Consider the following 23477-nt stretch of genomic DNA (forward strand, 5'->3'; position numbering starts at 1 on the left):
TGAAATGACCAGACATGTTGTATAGCACGAATCAAACGGGCTCTTAAGACGAGATGCTGATAGTCAAATAGCAAGGATCACATGGCATTAGTTAATTATAGAATATTCAAACTCTACATAATTCTTCATAGCTCTTCCTCGACCTATAAATTCACAAACACTGTTGAGAAAAGCACATATTTATATATGTGCACATTTTTGCTTGTGGGTGTCTTTGTTTGTAACTACAAAAAGCAAAACGTGACCCTCTTGGTCTCAAACTCTATAGCCTCCTCCTATTTGCATACATTATAAGCCTATTCATACTGCTTTTAGAAAAAGAAAAGAAAAATGTTTCTTATTCTATCTTTGCTGCTACACTATTAAGCAAGAGCTATATCATTAGGCAAACTAGTTTAATGATTTGTGTGTTCACTAAGTGGTGACCCTTTTCTCACCATTAATTCTCCTCTTCATGTAGTTAAATAATAATAATAATAATAATAATAAAAGTAAAGAATTAAGAAGAACATATGTACATGTCCTTCTCTCCCTGCTACAGCTACCACCCTCTAATCTACAACCCTATGCTACTAAATCAATCTAATTAGTTTCCAATTCAATCATCACAAGATGTCCTAATCAAATCTCGAGCGATTAGATACGAATCCGATATGTGTGTCCAATCGATCTCTTAGCTAGGACCAAAATGCTAGTCCTTGTGTGGTGTTCAAAGTCCAAGAGGTAGAAGGAAAAGGAGAAGATCATCGCTATCGATCGCCACTACCGCATGCAGTAGGCTTTATGTTCAACTCCCAACTCCCTCTACGAGTATTCGCACAAGCGTCTGCGTGATTCAAGTGTGATGGGGGTGACGAAGTCGACCATCCTAGTGGCATGTACATCAGTAGTGGAGGCGAAAAGGCGAAGATGGAGATGTGTTGAGGATGGAATTCAAGAAAGCAAGCTTAGTAGAAAATAAGGAAAGAACCTTGGAAGGCTTTTTTTTTTTTTTGAGTTCTTGGTTTGTCTAGGTACATGCATGCATACATTGCCACGTGTGATGATTTAGGCACACATTTTTTTTAAGATAAAGCTTCTCAAGGGAATCTTCTGTTCATGTGCGCAAAGCATTGCACTGTTGATTCCGTAGGAAATAACAAATAGTCATGGTATGTTATGCCATGGTACCTACCATATTCCATTTTTCTCTTCTAAGGTCAAAAATTTCCAGTTATTTGGTGTCCTTAGCAAGGCCATTTGTCAAACAATGAAGTTGTTCCCATCTTATACTTTGATCCATCAATCAAATTAAGCTCGGTGTAATCATGTCATAAGCATGGATGGCTCCTAACACATTCCAAAAGGCTCACAAGTAATATTGTGTGTGTGTGTGTGCGCGTATTTCTTTTTAAAAAAAGATAACTTGTTATCTGTTTCATTCATTAACAAGAGAAATTTAACAACAATACTACAGTGAAAGGGGCCTCTAGAAAGCAAACTAAAAAAAAAATAAAAATAGCAAAGGAGAAAAAACAGAGACAACAAAAATATTGCTCGATCCACAGAATCAATATAAAAGATACTCAGAAAACAAAATGAGAAAGTCAAGAGCTCCAAAGTTAGCTGCAGTGCTCGTCCCACAGATCCAAAAGCCCACGGATACAGTTAAGAACGTTGATTGATCAGATTCGAGCTAAGATCTCGGAAAATAATGCTGTTCCTTTCAAGCCAAGTTGCCCAATAGAAGGCTGCCAGGATGGTCAGCCCCTGCTTCCTTGTGCATTTCTTGTTACTTTGGGGTCAAAAAGCTTGCAGAGGAATTTACAACAGTGACCCTACTGTAGCTTATCCACAGAGATAAAAGAATATGGAGTCACCTTTTCTAAATTTTTTTGGGACCCTTTATATTGCTGCACCACTTTGCTAAGACAAGGAGATTTCATATGTGAAACAGATATTTTAATTTCTTACTATTCCTTTCACACGCCGACACGTGTCGACAATTTGTGTAGTCAACTAAGCAGAGCTTAATTATTGGAACAGGTTTGAGTTCTCCAATTAATATGCTCTATGAACACATGATGAGATCCTATAGGAGGATAAGATGCCAAGATATGATCTAGGTAGGTACAAAGCTTCTGTAGTGCTTGTTGAATGAATTGTGAGATGGTGCCAAGTGCACGGTTGAGATGAGAGACCATTTTTTGATGTAGAGAAGCAAACAATCAATGAGAGACAGCTAAAAGGAGTTAGCTCTTTGCAGGTGTTAAGCATAGATTTGGAGTGTTTGACATGGTTAGGAAAAGGAAGGAGAGTAGTAGAGAGTTCACCAATTAAGATGGGTTCAATTATTAGCTGTAACTCCACTTTTATTGGTTGTAATATGTGATTATAATTCACTGCTAATTATACTTTGATAAAATTTGCATCAAGATATTGGCAAATGAATATTTATTAGTCCCTTGCTTCAACAGGGCTTTGTGAAACTATTTGCTCTACAACATTTAAGCTACTAGGGACCACCGTCGTGTTGTGTATATATATATATAGAGAGAGAGAGCTGGAATACTATCGGTAGCAAATGAACTCTATTGTCATCCATTTATTTTCGATGATGGAGCTTCCAAATCGACTATCGGCACCGTTGAATCTATAGCACTTGAAGTATTTAGAAACCAAATTTTATGTTTTTCCGATAGTATTCTCTTGTCCATCAAATGGATACAAAAATAAATAGCTCAGAATAAATATCCTTTAAAAAGTGATGATAGAAATCCTGTAATCAAGATCGAAAGTATAGATCTTATTCTAAATAGGTTAAAAAATTTTCTAACCAAAATTAAATTGATTCGGATATTTTTACACCGTTAAACGTGAAAACGCCTTGTATCGACCATTAAAATTACAAATTTTGGTATAAATATATATGAGTGAGGCTTTGTAGGCTTCTGGAAGCACGGAACCCTCTGTGCTTTCAAGTCGTTTTCAATATTAGGATTTTCGAATCGACGATCGGTTCTGTTAGACTTGATATGGAGAATTTGAAGTACCTAGAAAATAAATTTGTGATTTTTTGATATCATTCGGCTAGTGATCGAAGGGGCTCAAAATCAATAATTTTAATGGCTGTCGTGAACCGTTTGCAAGTTTAACGGTATAAAAATATTCAAATCACGTGAAATTTTGATAGAAAATTTTTTATACTATATAAAATAAAATCAATATATTTAATCTAATCAAATTTTGTGAGATTTTTATTTTCAGCTATTGATTTTAAGCCTCTTCAATTACTAGGCAAATGATATTATAAAAGCACAAATTTATTTTCTAAATACTCTAAATCAAGTCTAACGAAGGCGATCGTCGATTTCAAAACACGGAGGGCTCTATACCTTCAGAAGCATACCGGCCTCATTATATATATATATACATATATATATATATATATATATATATATGTATTGTGTTTGGCACTTATTGTCTATGTGCTCATTTTTTAATAGATTTAAAATGTGGACTGTAAATTACGATGAATATTTTTTATTTTGAATTGAAAAGTGATATTTGGATTGTTTTACATGGTACCAAGCTTTTTGATCATTTATTTGCCTTTACTAAATAATATATAAACAAAGAAAACCCAGCCCCTTGGTTCAAATTTAGGTCCTAAATACGTAGACCACTTCCTAATAGACCAATATTATTAGGCATCAGAACCTGACTCTGTAAGTTGCCCTTTCATGGGCAATTTGAAGTTCAAATTCGAAAACTGTTTGTAAGAGACATTACTCTGTTGTGTCATCATGCCCTTGCGACTATGGGCACTGTTATCTTGTGACATCATTAAATACACATGAAGTATACAAGTATATACTAAATTGTAGATCTGATCATGGTAACATTCATTGTTGCCAATCACATTCATATCAAAGAACTGATTAAAGCAGGAGAGATTCATAGATCGCGGCAGGATCCACATATTTTAACCAATCACAACATCCACATATATTATTTCTCACGGAACTATGTTTTACATCTAATCAGCTGACCAAGTAGTGAACTAGTTGGGTGGATAAATTTGTTCTCATCACTGTTTCTGGAACTGTAAATGTCATGACAACTAAAAAGTTCTGTTTCAGAAAAGTAAAAAGACTGAAAAGAAAAATAACAGACTGATCAGTAGAAAGATCAATAACATTAAAGCAGCTAAAATGAGTCCGCAACAAACCGCCACTCCGCATCGGCACTTATATATAACTGTTTTACACCAAAATGGATTGCTACCGTATGCTGTGCGTAGTCTCGGGCTATGCAATTCCCCTGATTCAGTTTCTAGGCTCCTGCTATTATTCCTGGTGACTGCAGCTTGTTCTATAGAATTAGAAACAGTATATGCCTCTCAGAAGTGAAATCTTAAAGCAGCAAAACATAACGCGCCACAACTGACAACTTAACTGCATCCACAATGTACTCGTCCACAACAGCATCGCGGTTGTAAAAGCTGGAATAGCTTTACATTGGGCAGGGTAACTTTAAGTATGTACTGTGTCACTTTTGCCTATATCCCTTCTGAAATAGACACCAAGAAGCTTCGAATTCTATGGCCAAACGGTAAGCAGCTAGCCAGCTACTGACTTGTCATTAACTGCTTTGAGAAGAAGCAAATATTGGCCCGCGGGTATACAACTGTGACAAAGCCTGTGTATACACTGTTATGACCGAACTTCATATTGTCCTGCTTGAGTGATGGCACGGAAACCTTTATAAGGAGAGCTTGGCGTGTTTTTGACATCCAATTTATCTATTTGCAACCCCGAAAAAGCGACCCCTGTGATCTTGAATTTAACTTGGAAGGTGGGGAATACATGCAGACGATCCATGCCATCAAGAACTAAGTTACCTGTGAGTGATGGGGATTTGTCTTTCGGGATTCTTCCGATAGACCAAGAACAAGTCTGCAAAATGATCAACAAATTAAAAAAATAATAATAGAAAAAAAAAAACTTAGATCTCACAGAAAAGGCAAAAATTATTCCCTTTGCAGCCGTAGAGTTGAAATTTATTCTTTTTAAAGGACAACTTGTGCAAACGCTAGCAGTAAAGGAAGGCCGGTTAATAAAAAAAGTCACTAACCTTATCAGCGAGAATGTTCACAGTGCCATAGTTTGAGGTTAAATCAGCTGACGCAATACATAGCGGCAGCTGAAACTTTACTGTTACAGAATCAATTGTTTTTCCAGGGTCATTTCGGATTCCAACCAAGACATCGATGCGACAATTCCCAGAATCTGAACTCAGTTGCGGCTTCAGGTAAACCGGTATATTCTTCAGATTCTTAACCCTAATCAAAATGTATGCATCATTGGTAACAAAAAAAAACAGAAGAACATAAAAATAGAAGCACCCAAAAGATAACACCACACAGACCTGTAACTCATGAGCTTAAACTGACCATCCGGAGGCACAAATGACAGGACCTGATGCGATTCCCAAGGCCGGAATCGAACACACGGATGAAACCTAACATCATTCAGGATTGTAGGGTTTGCAAATGAAAGGGTCAAATCAGGAAGCCCAGGGAGATGAGAGTTGACTTGAATCTCGCCATACACTTCACATTTTACTAACATCCCTTCTCTGAAGATGACATGGAGCAAATGTGCAATTAGAATAGGACTTCAGAAACCAGTATGGTCTATAATACAGCATGAAGTACAAAATTTCACCCTTTTTTAGAAAGAGAAAACCTGAGTGCAACTTTGAAAACCATAGAAGGTTACTTAATATATATTATGGCCATAATTGACACAGTAGATAAGTCTACATCACATTTAGAAGTTGGGTCTCAACAACTTAGATTATTAAAAAGATCAACAGCATAATATACATAAGCATGAAACTAGTGGAGACAAGCCAACAACAATCATTTTTAAAATAGAAAAGCAACAACCCTAGATCTAGGGAACGAGTGGAGAAAATGAGTCAATAAAGGAACACAAGAAAAAAAGGAAGTTTCAGAATGACCTGTTCACCAGTGCATCCAGTTCCTCAACTAGGTTGACGTAGACCTCATTGCTTGCATTCTTCAAGCCCGTTTTCCTCCAAGGAACGCAGGACGCTGTTGCCTCTGGAAGTTTGTTGCTCACGTTAGAACTCTTACCGGTGACAACATTTAACATTTTGCTAACAATATCTGGTGGTGCTATCATCTCTCTCAAGATGTTCGGTTCTGTTGTAAGGGGAAAGCCGTTGTCCATCATTTCATCCAATATCTGCAGTACACAATTTATCAGTACTGAAAGTCATAAAAAGCTGTAAAAGTGCCAAACTAAATCAATTAAAAAAAAGAGGCAATTGCTGATAATTAATACTCAATTCCTTGAATCTTGCAGAATACATCATCTTCTTTTAGATACTTCAAAAATCACTTCTCTAATTATTTGTGACACATTTAATGCAATTTGTCAAAACTAAAGTAAAATCTGCTCCAAATACGAAAAGGTGCATCTACAAAAGATCTTAGAGAACAAATAACCCAAGAAAAATGACTGCCAACTACAGTAAACCACAGAAGAAGTTACAGAATCTACCTCATATACGATGACAAAATTATCCTTTATCAAGTCCTCATTCAGGCTTCCGAGATAATCTGTCAGCACATCTGCTACTCTGGAAAGGAACTGCAAGCAAATGACAAAACATAAAAGAATTGATGTTCCGCACGTGGTTGGATTTGAAAAGCCCATACTACACTACATAAGCTAATGCCTTTAAAAACAGTAATTATCAGCCTAGATTGCATGTTAGAAGCAGAACATAAATTTCGCAGCAGAGAAGTATTTCTAGCGGAGATGTCATGCTCTCAATGTCAACTTAGATACACTTATATGACATTACTATGGAAATACTGAAGCGACAAATGCTAGGTAAAATTGCTATTAAGATGAAGAGTTAACTTCAGTTACTCCCTCTGTGGTTTAGTGAATTTGCACTTTATCATCCCGCAATTTAAAAAATTGCACTTTGCTATCCTGTGATTTATTTTCGTTTCACCATAAGGACTTGTCACTATAGGTGGTAAAATATAGTATTTCCCGTCCGATGACTCGAACTTCACTACGTTGTGCTTTGTAAAATATTCACCGCGCACCAAATCACATTGATATTGAGTTTTAAAAAAACATGGCCTAATTTCCAGCAACAAAAATTTTCATGCTGCATATAAAAATCCTCACATTGCTAAAATTTAATCAAATCGACATTTTTTCAACGAGCGCAACTAAAATCTCACCTCAATCGCCATAAGAGGAGGCATTTCGACCTGCGTGCACGCAAGGAACGTGATCCCCTCGCGATAGACCTGGAAAATATAGTGTGTGGGAGACGCAATCACCTGCAAAATCTACGAAAAAATCCCCAAAGAATGTTGAATCATCCACAGTTCGCCCCAAAATCATATACATATTTAGCATTAAATTACTACTTACTAGCAACGAAATCGTTTCAATTGGGGTTTACCTTTGATGAATCGCCACCTTGTGAGAGCACGTAATCCCAGAACCAAGCGCAGATGGATCGATCCACCCTGTGCGCCGTCATCTGCTTCTCCAGCATCACCTCCCTGCGTCCCCAGTCGCATCGAAGTATGGCGAATTTTAACACATTTTGATCTTTAAATTTGTGCTCATTTTTAGGGTTTTTTCCCTTCCCCGTAAAAGATCTATGGAAATGGAGAGGAACGTACCCGGAATCGGAGAGGAGAAAGATACACTGAAGCATCTTCAAGCGATCGAGCGATCAAGCGATCAAGCGATCAAGAAGAGAGAGAAAACGAGAGAGGATTCGAAGAGAGTGGGGAGGAGAGCTTTTTGATCGCGGGAGTAAACTATCCGGTCTAAGAATTGGGGGCCGGGGTTGAACCGGTCCGGGTTCGAATCCGATTACGGAAAGCCCAGGCTCGACCCAAAAGAAATGACGGGTTTTTAGCCGGGTTCGGGCCGGGTTTGACTTAACCCGAAGTAGGCATCTTCTAGCACGCATACCTTCCCATTCAACTCTTTACACCTTTAAACGGGTTAGTGGGTCACCGGATCCCCCGGTAACCCTAATTAATTAACCAGTAGCGATTTTTGAACCAACTACGAATCTCATCGTCCAGTTGATAAAACGCGCTTCTTTTTTTTTTACTTTTTTTATCCCTCTCCCTCGCAACTTTTCCCTCCGCTCCTCAAACATCTCCCTCTCCAATTTTTCTCCCTCAATCTCACAAGAATCCCACAAAAGGCGCCACCTTTCCCTCTCCAATCCCCTCCAAACCCTTCGTTCTCCCTTTCCCCGATCGCTTCGCGTTGCGCCAGGCATTTCATGGTTTGTTCTCGCGGGCACTCCCCTCACCTGTTCGACGAAATTCCCCTGAGAGCACTGTTATGTTTTTGGCCAAAAGATGTAACTTTTGGCGTCTCTGGATCTCGTTCCCTATTTGGTCAACTCTTCGACCGGTTTCGGCGATTACCCAGAGCGGTTTTTTCTCGTCGGAGTCTCGTAAGAACTTGTCGGAGTTGTTTCAGCCACCGGCGCCGGCGTATTCTGATTCCGCTTGTCAAATTGGAAGGATTTTGCAGTGCAATCAGTGGTCGGAGTCTGTAGCTATGGAATTGGAAAGGCTCGGTGTGGAGTTGAATCCTTATGTGGTTAATCAAGTTTTGAAAAGCTTGTCGGATTCGGCTTTGGCCTTCCACTTTTACTGGTGGGCCGAATCCCGGCCTGATTTTGAGCACGATCACTTCACTATCAAGTCGATCGTCTCCCTCCTGTTGCAAGATCAGAACTTTGGGCTGTTATCGGATGTTTTGAGAAGAATTAGGCGTAAGGGTTTATCTTTGCACCGGTCCTTGTACCGGATTCTTATATCTGGTTACGTTCGCGCAGGGTTGATTGGTTCGGCGATAGAAATGTTTGATCAGATGATTGTGTCTGGTTGCCGTGTATTTAGTATAGATTATAATCGACTCATTGGTGTTTTAATTAAGAATCAAAACTTTGATTTAGTGGAGAAGTACTATAATATGATGATTCAACAAGGTTTATCTTTGACCCCGTTCACTTACTCAAGGTGGATATCCAGTTTATGTGAAGCAAGAAGAATTGGGCTTGTTGAGAACCTCCTAGGCGATATGAATAAGATTGGGTCTTTTCCGGATATTTGGGCTTGCAATATATATTTAGATTCTCTATGTAAGGATAGAAGGTTGGACGATGCCATGAATTTTTTAGAGACCATGGTTAAGAAGGGGAGAGACCCAGATGTTGTAACTTACACCACGATAATTAACGGTTTGTGTGAAAGTAAACGAATCTCAGATGCGGTAGAGCTATGGGAGGAAATGGTGAAGAGGGGGTTTACGCCGGATGGTGTTGCTTGTGGTGCCCTAATATTTGGTTTATGTAATCATGGTAAGGTCGATGTAGCTTATGAGCTCGCAATGGGAATGCTAAAGATGAACATCGATATCTCTGTATCAGTTTATAATGCCCTAATAAGTGGGTTCTGGAGAGCTGGAAGAGTTGATAAAGCCCATACAATTATGTCCTTCATGCAAAGAAATGGATGCCAACCCGATTTGGTCACATACAATATACTTCTGAATCATTACTGTAATAAGGTTATGCTGGATAAAGCATATAATTTAATAAAGAAGATGGAGACGAGCGGAATAAGCCCGGATAGACACAGTTATAATCAATTATTAAAGGGTCTTTGCAAGGCTAATAAGCTTGAGAAGGCACATGCTTTGTTCACTGATCAGATGGAGCTAAACGGATTCTGCGATGTTGTATCTTGTAACATACTAATCGATGCATTTTGCAGGGCGAGGAAAATGGAGAGTGCATTTAACTTATTCAAGGAGATGAGTCAGAAAGGAATAACCGCTGATGCTGTGACTTATGGGACACTGATTAATGGATTTTTTAGAGTAGGATATTCTAATGTAGCTGAGGAACTTTTTCACCAAATGCTTAAGGCTGGAGTTGTCCCAAATGTTAATTTGTACAATATTATGATTTACTACATTTGTGAGGCTGGTCGTCTGAGATATGCTCAGAAGTTGTTCTCCGACATGGTTGAGAAGGGAATAAACCCTGATGTAGTTTCTTTTAACACTCTAATAAATGGGCTTAAAAAGAGTTTAAGAATGAATGAGGCCCTCGATGTATACAAGGACATGTGTAATAAAGGAGTAACTCCTGACAACTTGACATTTAGATTATTGGTTGGAGGATTTCTAAAGGAAGGGAAGATTATGATGGCTTATAGAATCTGGGAACATATGATGGAGAATGGATTCACTCTTGACAGAGACGTGTCAGAAAGACTGGTAGATGCAATTAAGGCAAAAGGCAACTAGACACGAATTATAGAGTCATGTGCCATGCTAGAGCTTCTGTAGAAGTTCTAATTGAGAAAAACTGTTTGAAGAAACACTAACATTTTTCTCATTAAGAATCCTTCAACAACTACTTGCTGCAGCAAAAATAGAAATTTCAATTTGGAGCTTGCTTTTGGAGCCTTTAAGTTCATTTCAGCTCCAGAATTTTGTCTGCCAAGCGCTCGGCTGTTGCTCTTGGAATGAAAATGCTGTTTCAAAAATCAGACCAAGTACTTACCAAGAATTCCAATGTTCGTTTAATAGCTTCATTTTCTATTCCATCTTTATATTTGGGGGATTAACAAATCCATCTTTTGGTTGTTTGTGCTTTTGTACAGTATCCAGAAGGGCAGAATCTCAATGCACGAGATCTCGCACTTTTGGCTCATGAATGTGAATTGTGTTCAGAAAGATACGGTAACTTATTGGTGTTGATTAGTTCTCAAACCACAAAGAATTGTCATGTTTTTCTTTTCTTCACTTTTGCAATTTTGGAATACAATGTCATGTTTACGAGTCAGTATTCATATACAACACATCACATGTGTACTTCCAAAATCCAAACTATTCAAATGAAAAGAAGAAAGTGCTTCCTAGAAATTTGATTTTTTTGATAGAACAGCTACTTAAAATGTTCCTTCTGAGACTCCGCCATTTGACCCAAACTCATATTGGCTTGGTCTGCGAAATCTGGGAGAATCATAATAGAAGAAATTATAGAAACTTTGGGAAGGTTTTTGTCGGTTATATTTTCAAGTGTTTTAGATCCAGTGGAAACTTTGAAATATCAAACCGAGATACGGTAATCCGCTTTCTAACACTTTGATTTACTGTTATGTGAGTTTCCTCCTTGATAGACTAACATAAAACGGAGGCAGTCTCACAGTTCTATTTTAGGTTGAACTAAGCTAACTAATACATATCTTAATGCAGGATGGAGAGATTTACATCATTGAAGCAGTGGCTTCCTCAGTAAGGCAATCTTTTTCACTCTTGTTTACATTTTGTGTATCTGCAAATCTTCTGAAGAAATTCTTCCAGGCATGCTTTTCCAAGTACTAGTTCATTTTAAAATCACTTTGATTAAGCACCTAAGGCGCCTAAGTATAATTATTATATTTTGTGTGTCTATTTTGTTATCAACTGGTCCGGTCGAATATCCTAGTTTATGGTGTGATAGAAATTCAACTGTAACATAAATGCGGCTGATATGTTTGATATGCTTTAGCAGTATTTGCTTGGGAAATTCCTTCTATTGCTATCCACCGTTCATGGGATTATACCGTTACGACGAGTTGAAAAGATGATAGCCGTGTTGTAAGTAAGGAGCTTTCGGCATTTCTTGTATTGTAATTCAGAATGTTTGCAAACATGAATCTATACTAATTATTGGATCTTATTGCCAGGCCCCAATGCTTATGTTGACGCCACTGGAGCCGTGTGCCGCACCGGATTGGTTTCCTTGCACAAATTCTACAAGTGAACACCTCAAGTGTTTCAGCTTAGTGTAGAGATGATTCGACAGTTTTCTCTGGCAACAGTAATGGCTAAAGAAGGGCGTTAAATGCAGAATAATGTTGTGAAATGCTCCTTTTTGGATCTGGGTATTATTATGTGCATTGATCTTTGTAACAAGCATAGTGATACGCCCGTTTGTCAACAACATAATTTTCTTCGAAATTTAGTCTATGTGTGTGATAATTTGTGCGCACTTATGATATAAATTGTTCGTGTTCTAATGGAAGGATTATGTATTTTTTAACCCCCTAATCCAGCAAAGTGATATGTAATGTACTCGAGTTTTTGCGAGACCTCAGAAAAAAAAACATCTGCAACTGCAAGAAAAATTACTACAGCAGGGAGGGACAATATTTCTTTTTTCATACAACAGTAGTGCATGCTATTTGCAAAATTATACAGCTTGAACCTGAAAATAAAAGAAGAAAAGATGAAACACCCATTACTGCAGAAAACTTATCTACTCTTCAGCAGGAGGGACATCACTCAAATCTAAACCCTCCGCAGGCAAGTCCGAGGTCAGCGGACCTAATATACCCTCCGAACTTAGAGTTAAACCACTCTGCATAAAAGAAAGCAAATATCAGAGCAATTAATCCACATATTCAACTGTAGTGGCAAAGTTAGATTTAATAGATTTTCATTAGGGAGAAATGTTCTTCAACAAGCCATTGACATGACATTGCGAATGATAGTTAACAATCTCATGCAAGGTGATTAACAAAATCGCATCGCGCTTAGAACTCGGCGGAAAGAAATGACACCAAGAATTAACTGTAATAATTAAACGGCATATTGCTAGATAATAGTGAGTACCTCGGGTTGGAATCTTAGCATATCAGCACGGGCCATTGCCTCGGCTTGAGCTATCCTCTGCCTAAATATCTGAGCCATCTCATCCGCCTAATCGAACCAGAATAAGTTAGAAAACCAGTACCGATGAGATTCTCGGAACACAAGGCATAAAGAAAATAATAGTGATGAAAAGTTTGAATGAGTGTTACCTTCTCAAAAACAAGTTTTGGATTGCGAATCATGTCACCAGGGGTTGGTTCAAGCTTCTTAGTAGAGAGGCTAACTCGGCCTCTTTCGCGATCATGGCTTAGGATCATCACCTTATTGGATCATAGGTTTCTCTATGTGAGCTTTAAGAAACAGTTAAACAACTAAAATTGACAAAAATAAGGGTTAAGACAGTACCTTGAGGGTGTCTCCAGGTTGCAACACTGTTGAGATGTCCGATACACGATCATGGCTTATCTGGCTAACATGGAGAAGGCCATTGATTCCACCAATGTCGATAAAGGCACCATAAGGTTTTAAACTCTGCACAGTTCCCAAGACCACCGAACCAATACCGAGCTGAGCTTGGCTATCGGCCATGGCTTTGCGATTACTCAGAACAAGCCTAGATTGCTCCTCATCAACCTCAACGAATTTAAGGGGTAATTCCTTATCAATGAGTTCCTCTGCAGACGATTTCTGATTAAGATCTCAAGAAACAAGTTAATAAGACAGTTATCCGAGGATTTCCTATTATTTGAATAGAACAAAACGAGGCTCATACATATTTTAAGTTCAAATGAGGATAAATACGAAGGTTAATAGATTAAGGAACCAACCGATGATATCTGTGAAAATGGAACAAAACCACGAAGACCTTCCACAATGGCTACCACACCTCCTTTATTTCCTCCAACAACCTATGCATTATAAATGATGGCAAAATCACATAACGAGGCAAACAACGCACTTCTAAGAGCTATTCAAATTAATATAAAGAAAGTGTTTTCAGATAAAAATAACATACTTAGAAAAGTTGATCGGTACGAGAGTACTTGAAAGAAAAGGAGGCAGTAATAAAACAAAGCAAACATGAAGTGGACTCGGGAAAGCGTGAAGTTCAAAAATTCCAAAGAACGAACTGAATCACTTCTCCTTGCATAAAACGCATCTCCATCATCCCTCTAGTTGACTCAGTTTCACTGCGGTTGATTTCACCACATAGTTATGACATAATAAAACCCTTTTATATAGAATATGCAGTCGGCTAGAGCAGAGCACTGCTTAAAAGTCAATAGGACTGTACAGATGGACTGATGTGCTCTTATGACTGACTATCAACTTAAATGTGTAACCTTCAAATTTTTGTTGTCTATCCTGACCAACACATTACCGAGCAAGAAATACTTAACATGAAACCTACAAAACCAATTTATCCAACACATTACCGAGCAAGAAATACTTAACATGAAACCTACAAAACCAATTTATCCAAAATGTGTCTCAAAATAAATGAATACGTGAGCTATCAACACAGTTCACACAATACAGTAAATGTTTATTTAGTGTACGATTTAAACGAATATATGAAATAGTGTTTCCTTGAAATAAACAAATGCTAGAGAACAACATAATATCAACATAGTTGCACAATTTCGAAGTAAATGTATGCATGTAGGTAACTATATATAGCTTCAAAAGAATATAGGCATAATCTGTCAAAACTGGGAGCAAAAAAAGCTCCTGATGAATTCTATTTACAATGGATACTCACCTTACCCTTCACAACAACATCTTCAGCTTGGAGTTGCCTGCACCTTTCCCACGCAAGATCATACTGAATCGACCGCAGACTCAAAATTAAGCTATCATCGGAGGTCTTCTCACCAATTACAACAAACTCTTCAACTAATCCTGGATAAATGCCTGCCTCCGATACATGCTTTAATTTATGAATGCATGCCTCTTGAAGAGGTAAGTAAGCAGAAGATTTAGCTGTAATGTCAACAAGTGCACCATTTGCATCTGTCATGAAAACTGTGCCCTTAACCTGTAAAAATAGTTACAAACGGTCGGTTGGCATTGAAAGACAACAAATATATGTACAACTTCATAAAATTTTCCAAAGTAGTTTTCTTTAAAACTATGTTGCACAGATACGGATACGGGGATACGGATACGACACGATACGGATACGATGATACGGCAATTCCTAAAACTTCTAGGATACGATACGCGGGATATACTTGAATAAAATATTATTTTAAATATATTTAAATATATGTTGAGTATATGTAATAATATATTGAGAGCAATCAGGATATTTGGACTATATTAAGGAATATATTCTAATGTGCATTAACTTGTATAATTGTCTTACATATGTTCATAAAAAAAGATAATCAATCATATAAAATAATAATTCAAAAAGTATCAAACCAACTATTATCTAACTTGATCAAATGATAACAATAGATATGCAGTCGCACAAACTAGATAATTAGCCATTCAATATATATGTCTGTTTTATTAGTTCTATTATTAAAATAGTAATATAAAAATATGCTAACAATTTAATAGAGAAGGAAAAAAAAAAAAAATTTCTATATCCTTTGTTGCTTAATACTAGGTTGACAAATTAGATGAAAAAGAGTAAATACTGTGTGAAGAGAGAACGAGAGGGAGCACCTTCTACCATTCAAGAGCAAAAAGGTAGATGAAATGACAAATTGAACAGTGATTGGCGTTTTTCTCTCTTTTCCTTCTTTCCAATAGATTTGGACGTGAGCTCTTAAAAATAATTTAAGTTTCGATCATTTTAGACCAAAAAAGAATTTGGCCATGTCCCCCCGGTATCCCCCCGTATCCCTCACGTATCCGAGCCGTATCCGATATTTTTTTATTTTTTAAAAATGCCGGATATTTCATTCCCGTATCGGGCGCATATCGGTATCCGATACGTATCCGATACGGGTACGGCATGAAATTTGAAGTATCCGTGCTTCATAGCTTTAAAACCTTTGATTGATCCACTAGAATGTATGATGGACAACTAACTTTGGTTTAAACATCAATGATTTTGCAATATTTCAAAAGAACAAGGCAAACAATACATGAATTCAAACAACTATCTAATGCCATTTACTCCATACACTGATTTCATAGGAAATTATAACCATGTGGACAAATTCCACATTAACTCCATCTAAGTAGAGCAAATTACTACCAACAATCCTTTGCAAAAATCTCCACCAGCATCAAAATTATGCATCCAAAATTAAACCATACATATCTTCTAGAATCTCACTTATGATGAACTCATTTAAAACAAAACTAGAGAACTAGCCAGCCCCTATCCACAAATCACTACTCAACACATTCAAATCCAATACAAAAGAACTCAACAATATGCTTGTTACATATCTTAAACTCGCCCATCCATTTTGCCGACATCGTCTATCCCACTAGAATCGAATAGTTAAACACAAAAACTACCAATTCAACATCAAATTCACACAAATCGCGTATCAACAACACTCCCAATTCCACGAGAGAGAGAGAGAGAGAGAGAGAGAGAGAGCTAGGGCGAGACCTTGCTTCCGATTTCGGCGTCGAAGTCGTACTTGTCGAGGGCGGCGTTGAAGTCCTCGACGGTGAAGGAGACGCCCTCCATGGGCGCGGTGCGGCACCGCTCGTAGGCCTCCTCGAAGAGCTCCTTGAGCTTCTGCCGCTCCTTTTGCGCCGGGGTTAGGGCGTACGTCCCCGCCACCACCGCCGCGACCACGGTGGTGGAAACCCTAGACGACGAAGAATAAGGGCGCTTAGAGGAGGAAGAGGACGACGAGGAGGAGGGTTTGGAGAGCGCAGGGGAGGAGGAGAGGGGCGGGCATCGGAGGCCGGAGAAGTGCTGCGCCAAAGACGCCATTTTTGAGCTCCCTCAGTCTCTCCCTCTGTGGACTCTAATCTATCCCCTTCTTTATCCTACTGTTATACGGGTTTCGGGTTTTGTAAAAACGGATCGGATCCGACCATATTCGTATTCATCCGCATTCGAATTTAAAAAAAATCAGATTTTATAGGAAAAGATTACATTAACTCTAACTAATTGGATTCACAGCTCTACTTGTTCTTCATGCATTGAGTGTCCTCCTGTGGGGCTTCTGTTTATGTATTATGTTTTGAAGTTTCTAGATACGGCAAATAAAATTTATCTGAATTTTATTGCACTTAGAATTAAAATTTGTATCGAACAAATATAATACTACCTTGCTCATTTATGTGTTACAAGTTTAGTTTGATTAATAGCGATTTATGTATTTTTGTGGTTATATATAAGCATAAATTACGCTTAGATTTATGAGCTTTTGTTTGATTACTAAGATGTGTAGGGAAATAAGGAGGGTTTAATTTTTTTTTTTAAGGGATTATTAAGTGATTTTATTACTATGTGTGGGGAGGTAAAAAATGTTTGATTGTTTTTCATTAGAAGATAAGAAGATGATTTTTTGCAAAAATATTATAAAAAAATAAGATGATTTTTTATATTCTTCATTTATTTTATTATCAATTTCATATATAAAATCTTAATCGCATTGTTGTTAATTCTAATTCATATTTATATACGCATTTTAGCTTATATTATTATTCGAATAGTATTCAAGTATATATTCGATTCACATTCGAATCCGAAAACATATTCAATCGTATTCGAATCTATTTTTTACCGCTATGGTAATAAAATCTATCATCAAAAACATATTTGTATGTGAATCCGTATCAACAAAATAAAAAAATAAATAACAGAGAGAATGCGAGTATGGTTCCACCAACACACTGCGCACCTTACAATGGTGTAGGGGATGTTCAACAATTTCGTTTTAAAGTAAAGAGTAAAATACAATGTTGTTTAAAGCTTAAGAACTAAAATGAAATCTTATTGAAAGTTTGAAATCTCAAATATTGAATCCAAAAGTTTAAAAACCAAAATGAAACTTGGACTTAAAGTTCAGAGGCTAGTAAAATAATTTACTCAAATTTTAATGGAACATTTGAAAAAAAAAAAAAAAAAAAAAAAAAAAAGGAAAAAAAGGGGGGAATAATTTGGAACTTTTGCTATAATAAAAGCCAAGTGGAGATTTTAGAACCTCTGATTATGCTCCATTCAAAACATACTAAATTACTAATGATAAATAGTATTTTAGCGTAATGTTTTTATAATAACAATATCATTTTTTGAAATAATGTGTCCATATTTATATCTGTAGGAGGTTGATACTGTCAGAAAAAATACTGCTAGGAGCAAAATAAAATTTCAATTTGTTTTTCACACATTTCAGTATATAATAATATATAATAAGTTAAAAATTGGTTGAACTATCTTAAAAATGTAATGTGGGACGTAACGGACCAGTTCAGAAAAACTGCTGACCGGGAGTGGGCCGCCACCCATGTCAATGTAGGCCGGGTTGGAGTGCGCTAGGCAACCCAATTAATTTTTTATTTTTTAATATTTTTAGTTTTTTATTGGGAAAATTTTAAAAAACCTCCTGTGGTTTCGTAGTTTCTCACTTTACTCCCATGTGGTTTAAAATGTATCAAATTGCCCCCCTGTGGTTTCTTTTTTATCTTTTCGGTAGCTTTTTCGTTAATATTTCATTAAATTATATACAAAAAACTTCAGATACCCATTTAGATTTATCAAATATTCACTTTAGTACCCTTTAATTTTAACTTTATCACTGATTTAAGAAAAAAAAAATAAAATTGATAAGAAAAGGCAAAAAAAGAAACCACAGGGGGGCAAATTGATACATTTTAAACCATAGGGGGGCAAAGTGAGAAACTACGAAACCACAGGGGGTTTTTTTGAAGTTTTTCCTTTTTTATTTTAAATTTTTAATATTAGTCTTTTAAAGTGTGTATTAAAATTCGAATAGCTTTAATTACATATAAAAACTTATTTGTTATAAAATAAAAAAAAAGTTTTGGATCATGCCGGCTCAATAAACATGGTGTAGACGAGAGACTTACAACAAAACATCATGTAAGAAGGAGAATGTAAACTTAAAATTGTTTTAATAAATTTTTAAAAAAATATTATGATTTGTTTATTTTTGAGCCGAAGTCTGAGATTTACCATGGAAAGGTTGAGCTATTTACGGGCCAAAGAGTGGGAAAAGACTTCAGTTAAGGAGCTCCGATTCGCTTTTATATGTTAGTTTTATCTTTATATAAGATTTATAATTATTCCATCGTAGTATTAAAAAATGTTCAACGAATCATTAGATGACAGCACTGACACGTAAAAACAAATCAAGAACTCCAGCACTGACACCACTGACACGTAAAAGTAAATTAAGAACTCCCTAAAGATCAAGTACACATAAAATAAACACAAAATATCTACTCTATCTACTTTTTTTTTAGAGATAGATAGCACGCTAGCCGTTTCGTTTATTTCATTTAGAAATAAATTTAGCTGAAAATGTGAATCAATTAGCATTTGAACTTGGATATCGAGTACCAACTATCAAATCTTTTGCTACTTGCTCTAGGGACGGTCGGTATATCTACTCTATCTACTAAGATCGATTTACTCGCATAAGGGCACATATGATGATACTCAGGACTAGACTAGACAGGATAATGGAAGGGAATTGGATAGGAACAGTACTTGACTCGGACTCAATTAAAAAAATAAACTTTTTGGGTTTTGGAACGCATGATGTAATAAACAATTGAATTTAAACCAAAAATCAAATTCACAAACTTTGAGATTGACTTAAAAATATTTTAATGTGATTCAAAATTTAAATATTCAATTGAAATTACTTATTAAAAACTAAAATTAGAATTAAAAAAGTTTCAACTTTTAATTGAATTTTCAGATAAAATTTAAAAATTTTGAATTTGAACATAAATTTAAATTTATATTTTGAATTGTAAATTTGACATTCAATTTAAGAACTAAATTTAAATTTAAATTTAAATTTTAGGACACGATGGTGTAAAAGAACTAGAGACCGAAAACCTTGTAACTAATTGAGAAATATGAAAAAAGAAAAAAAAAAAAATCTAACATGGCACTTAACTAAGTAACAAGTAACAGTAGGGTCTGAATTAATGTAACACGCGCATGCATCTCACCACAAAATCTACGGCCGCCTTCTTCACGTCCCTTTCGACGCCATCCACCATCTCGCGGACGCCCTTTATCCCCTTCTCGACCTCCTTCTTCTTCTTCTTCTCCATCTCTCGTTCGAGATGAGAGGCTGCCTGCACCTGAAGGCCGGCCTCCTTAGTTGGCGCAGCAACATTACTTCGTTCTATCTCGACGGCACGTAAGGCGACGCGCTCTATCCTCAGGTTCTCGAGAAGGGCTCTTATGCGCTCCAGATCGAAGTGCAGCAGCGCAGAGCCGGCCACTGCCTCGGCGCATCGCCTCGACGGCATTCTATCTGGCTTTCCAACCGGCTCTTGCGCACTCTGGGCAAGGACTCAACCGCGTTCATGGCGGTGGCGCCCAGCAGATTTACCACCGCGAGGGATGCCACCGGCACCGTAGCAATGGCGACCGGCGGGCACCATCGTGGCCACGAGCGCCGTCAAGTTGATGACCACAAGCACGGCGGGCAGCACAGCGACTCTCCAAAAGCTCTTACATTTCTCAAGGGCCTCCTCCAGCTCGCTGTGCCTCTCTCTCAATCCCTTCAGCAGCAGCCATAGCCCCTTGCGGATCTCCTCCACGAGTTCAGCGGTGCTCATGTCCTGAAACGGGCTCCCCTCCGCCAGCTCCGGCGCCACAATCATCATGGTCTTTCTGTCGTCGTCGTCATCTCCGTCGTTGTCGACGCGAAGCTTCACGAGTGAAAGATAGAATAATAGAATAGAGGGGCGTAGACGTTATACCTCAAATAGAGAAGCACGAGGGCGAGGTTTGAGGGGGAGTACGTTGGAATAAACAGGATCGAGATCCACGGCCGGGGCAATGATGACGGACTCAGAGTAGGGACCGGACGGCGGCGACATCTCGGGTGCGAGCCGGCAGATTTGTCTGATCAGCATCGCATAAAAGTGGGTGGATCCAACGTCGGCGTTCGACTTCTCCGTCTTCTCCGTTTTGATGTTGCAAGCACGCTTTTTTTTTTTTTTTTTCCCTGTGGTATAATATCCAAATCAACGCGCAAAAATTATTCACCGCAGAATATATTACGATTATAAGGATCTGATTTCAACCCACCAAAAACCTCTGATGGTGCCCTAGAGAGAATCCAAAAGAGAGAATTTCATCAAAAGTCAAAAGATTATATTAATTTTCTTACTTATCGTATGTGGCCAATACCTTATGTATTTATAGATCATAAAGAAGACTTTAATTCTAATCCTATTATAACTGAATCTCATATAAATAGAAATTTAAACAAATTAGAACTTATTTCTTAGATTTATTGTTTATTCCATATGAACTAGAAATATTTTAGATAAGTCTTAATATGGACGAATCCTAACATTTCTAATAAGAAAACGGAGAACTCTTTTTTAAAAACTAGTTGAATGTGCGTATAAATACACGTAACAATTATTTTAATTTATCTCAAATCAACATAAATTTGTACATTATATTTATCCATAAAATTTACAATAAAACTATATTTTATAAATTTATATATTATATTTTACTAGAAAATATTTGCAATATTCTACGGTATTTTTTTTATAATATATTTTTTGATTTTTGATGAATCTATAATTTAAATATGTGTTTTAAACTAAAAGTATCAAAACTTAATTCACATTTACTTTAAAAATTAAAATTTAATTTTGATCCACTATAATTAAAAAAATTAATTGTTAATTTAAATTTGATATCAAAAATTAAATTTAATTCACGATTTAAACTCAAATTTTAATTTTAATGTAAAATAGATAGATAAGAATGTTATTTTTTAACAAATTGATCATAATTGTTTATTTTTATTTGAGTTATTTTTTAACAAATTGATCATAACCGTTCGTATGACTGAATTTATAGATAGAAAGAAATATTATTTTTTAATAAATTTATTATAACCGTTCGTTCTTATTTAAGATTGTTTTTAATAAATGGATCATAATTCGTATGAAGCGTTATTGTAGGAATTTCTATACCCTTTTATATATAGTATAAATTTAAGATATTTTTTAATAAATTGATCAAAACCATCCACATGGAATCTTTTTTTATTTCTTTTTCGATTCCGTCTGTTATTATAGAAATTTTTATGCGCTTTCATATATAAATATAATATAAAAATTATTATTGTTGGTTTTATTTTCTGAAAGGGAACAAGCAGAGAGGATTAGCGGGTAGGAGAGAGACACGCCCCCAATCTATTTGATGGAAGAACAAGATATCCTTTTGAACAACATGTTCTAATAGAAAAAGGTCCTACTTCTGCAGTAAATACTTGGAACTTATTAAATTAAAAAAAAAAGAACTAATTCAACTTAGAGCATATTTGATTGCCTGCAAACGGTTAAAATGAATAAAATTACTTTTATAAAAGTAATTTTTGAGTTCGATTATTTAGTTGGCTATATAAAGTAAAATAATAAAAAAAAATTATAGTTTTATATTTTCTATTGCTTGATTATTTATTTGATTTTATATAGAGAAGTGAAAATATAAACAAATTAACAGCTTACGCTCATAATTTAAACTAAATTTATATTTATATTTATGTTTATTTAAAATTAATCAGGGTAAAATATTTAACTTATAGTTAACTAACTTTTTCTAATGTATTCTAAAAGCAGGGACGTATTTGAAAAATATTAAGATTTTTATAGAAATAACTTATAAAAATTAAATTTTACAAAAATATTTTTGTAAGTTACTATATTTGCAGGACTTATGCAATTAACCCTTATTTATATATAGTCTCGATAAGCCCGGTTCACACACATGGTATATGATTAAAAATATAGTATTTTAATACTATTTAGCTTTAAATTGTTCCGCTTTATCACATGTACTTAAAAGAAAGCTTCGTCACGAAATTAGTACAATGAATAAGCTGTCCGGTTCGAGTCTTAAATAAAAAGATTTAACATCAAAAGATGTAGTAATAAAAAAACACACATCTTAACATTCGATCAATGAATGTTGAGGGTTTTGGAACATATATACGACCAAGTCTTCAATATCATAAATATTACACATAGATACACCAACCACCCAGTACTATTTTGATCACACAAGTAGAAGAAACAACACCGACATTAAGCAAACTACTGATCGAAAATATATATCACGAGACAACATATAGAAACAACAATTTTACCACTCATTTGGCAATACTGTTCACAAAGTCGATGGCCTCCTTCTTCACCTCTTCTTCGACGCAGTCTGCCATGCATCTTGCGGACTCCGAGATGAGCCATTGCCGCTGCTGTCTGGCCGACGCAGCCCTGATCAGCATGATCGTCAGTTGCCGTAGAGTACATGCATGTTTTGTTTTATCTCGGCGGTGCGTAGTGCGGCGCGCTCTATCTTCAGATTCTCAACTTGCGCTCTTAATTATCTGCTTCAGATTGGGCGGCAGCAGCAGCAGTGCCAGCAGCTTGGGAGCAAGCCCACAGACAGCTTCAAACAGCGTCGCAAGCTCTGCGTGGAGGCCGGCAGTTCGACGATGTTTGAGCTCTCGGCCTTGCTGATGTGGCCACCCATTTCTTGTCTAGGCAAGCGGAGAGAGAAGAAAAGGATATTTTGAGGAGTGGAGTGTATGC

The 23477-nt window shown here is 36.6% G+C and overlaps 3 protein-coding genes across 6 annotated transcripts; 1 reads left to right on the plus strand and 2 right to left on the minus strand.

Moving 5' to 3' along the window:
• Positions 3961-7870, minus strand: LOC109723848 (AP-3 complex subunit mu). The gene is made up of 8 exons (XM_020252333.1): positions 7727-7870; positions 7501-7603; positions 7274-7384; positions 6573-6662; positions 6007-6254; positions 5410-5619; positions 5116-5323; positions 3961-4937 (listed from the first exon to the last, which is right to left on the minus strand). Exons 1-8 carry the CDS (start codon positions 7759-7761, stop codon positions 4695-4697), a joined length of 1248 nt encoding a protein of 415 aa, XP_020107922.1. The 5' UTR covers positions 7762-7870; the 3' UTR covers positions 3961-4694.
• LOC109723849 (pentatricopeptide repeat-containing protein At1g13040, mitochondrial) lies at positions 8117-12142 on the plus strand. 4 transcript variants are annotated; one of them, XM_020252336.1, is made up of 5 exons: positions 8117-10639; positions 10748-10826; positions 11343-11381; positions 11641-11730; positions 11816-12142. In XM_020252336.1, the coding sequence occupies exon 1, from the start codon at positions 8409-8411 to the stop codon at positions 10386-10388; it is 1980 nt and encodes a 659-aa protein (XP_020107925.1). In that variant the 5' UTR covers positions 8117-8408; the 3' UTR covers positions 10389-10639; positions 10748-10826; positions 11343-11381; positions 11641-11730; positions 11816-12142. The 4 variants fall into 4 exon arrangements, 3 of the variants coding, with proteins under 3 accessions (XP_020107925.1, XP_020107923.1, XP_020107924.1); XM_020252334.1 differs by lacking the exons at positions 11343-11381; positions 11641-11730; positions 11816-12142 and having other exon boundaries at positions 8117-10660; positions 10748-10884; XM_020252335.1 differs by lacking the exons at positions 11343-11381; positions 11641-11730; positions 11816-12142 and having other exon boundaries at positions 10748-10884.
• LOC109723850 (30S ribosomal protein S1, chloroplastic) lies at positions 12227-16673 on the minus strand. Its single transcript, XM_020252337.1, has 7 exons — positions 16303-16673; positions 14485-14760; positions 13550-13630; positions 13128-13409; positions 12932-13042; positions 12744-12830; positions 12227-12489 (listed from the first exon to the last, which is right to left on the minus strand). Exons 1-7 carry the CDS (start codon positions 16633-16635, stop codon positions 12388-12390), a joined length of 1272 nt encoding a protein of 423 aa, XP_020107926.1. The 5' UTR covers positions 16636-16673; the 3' UTR covers positions 12227-12387.

Source organism: Ananas comosus, linkage group 18 (genome assembly GCF_001540865.1).
Source record: "Ananas comosus cultivar F153 linkage group 18, ASM154086v1, whole genome shotgun sequence".
NCBI lineage: Eukaryota > Viridiplantae > Streptophyta > Magnoliopsida > Poales > Bromeliaceae > Ananas > Ananas comosus.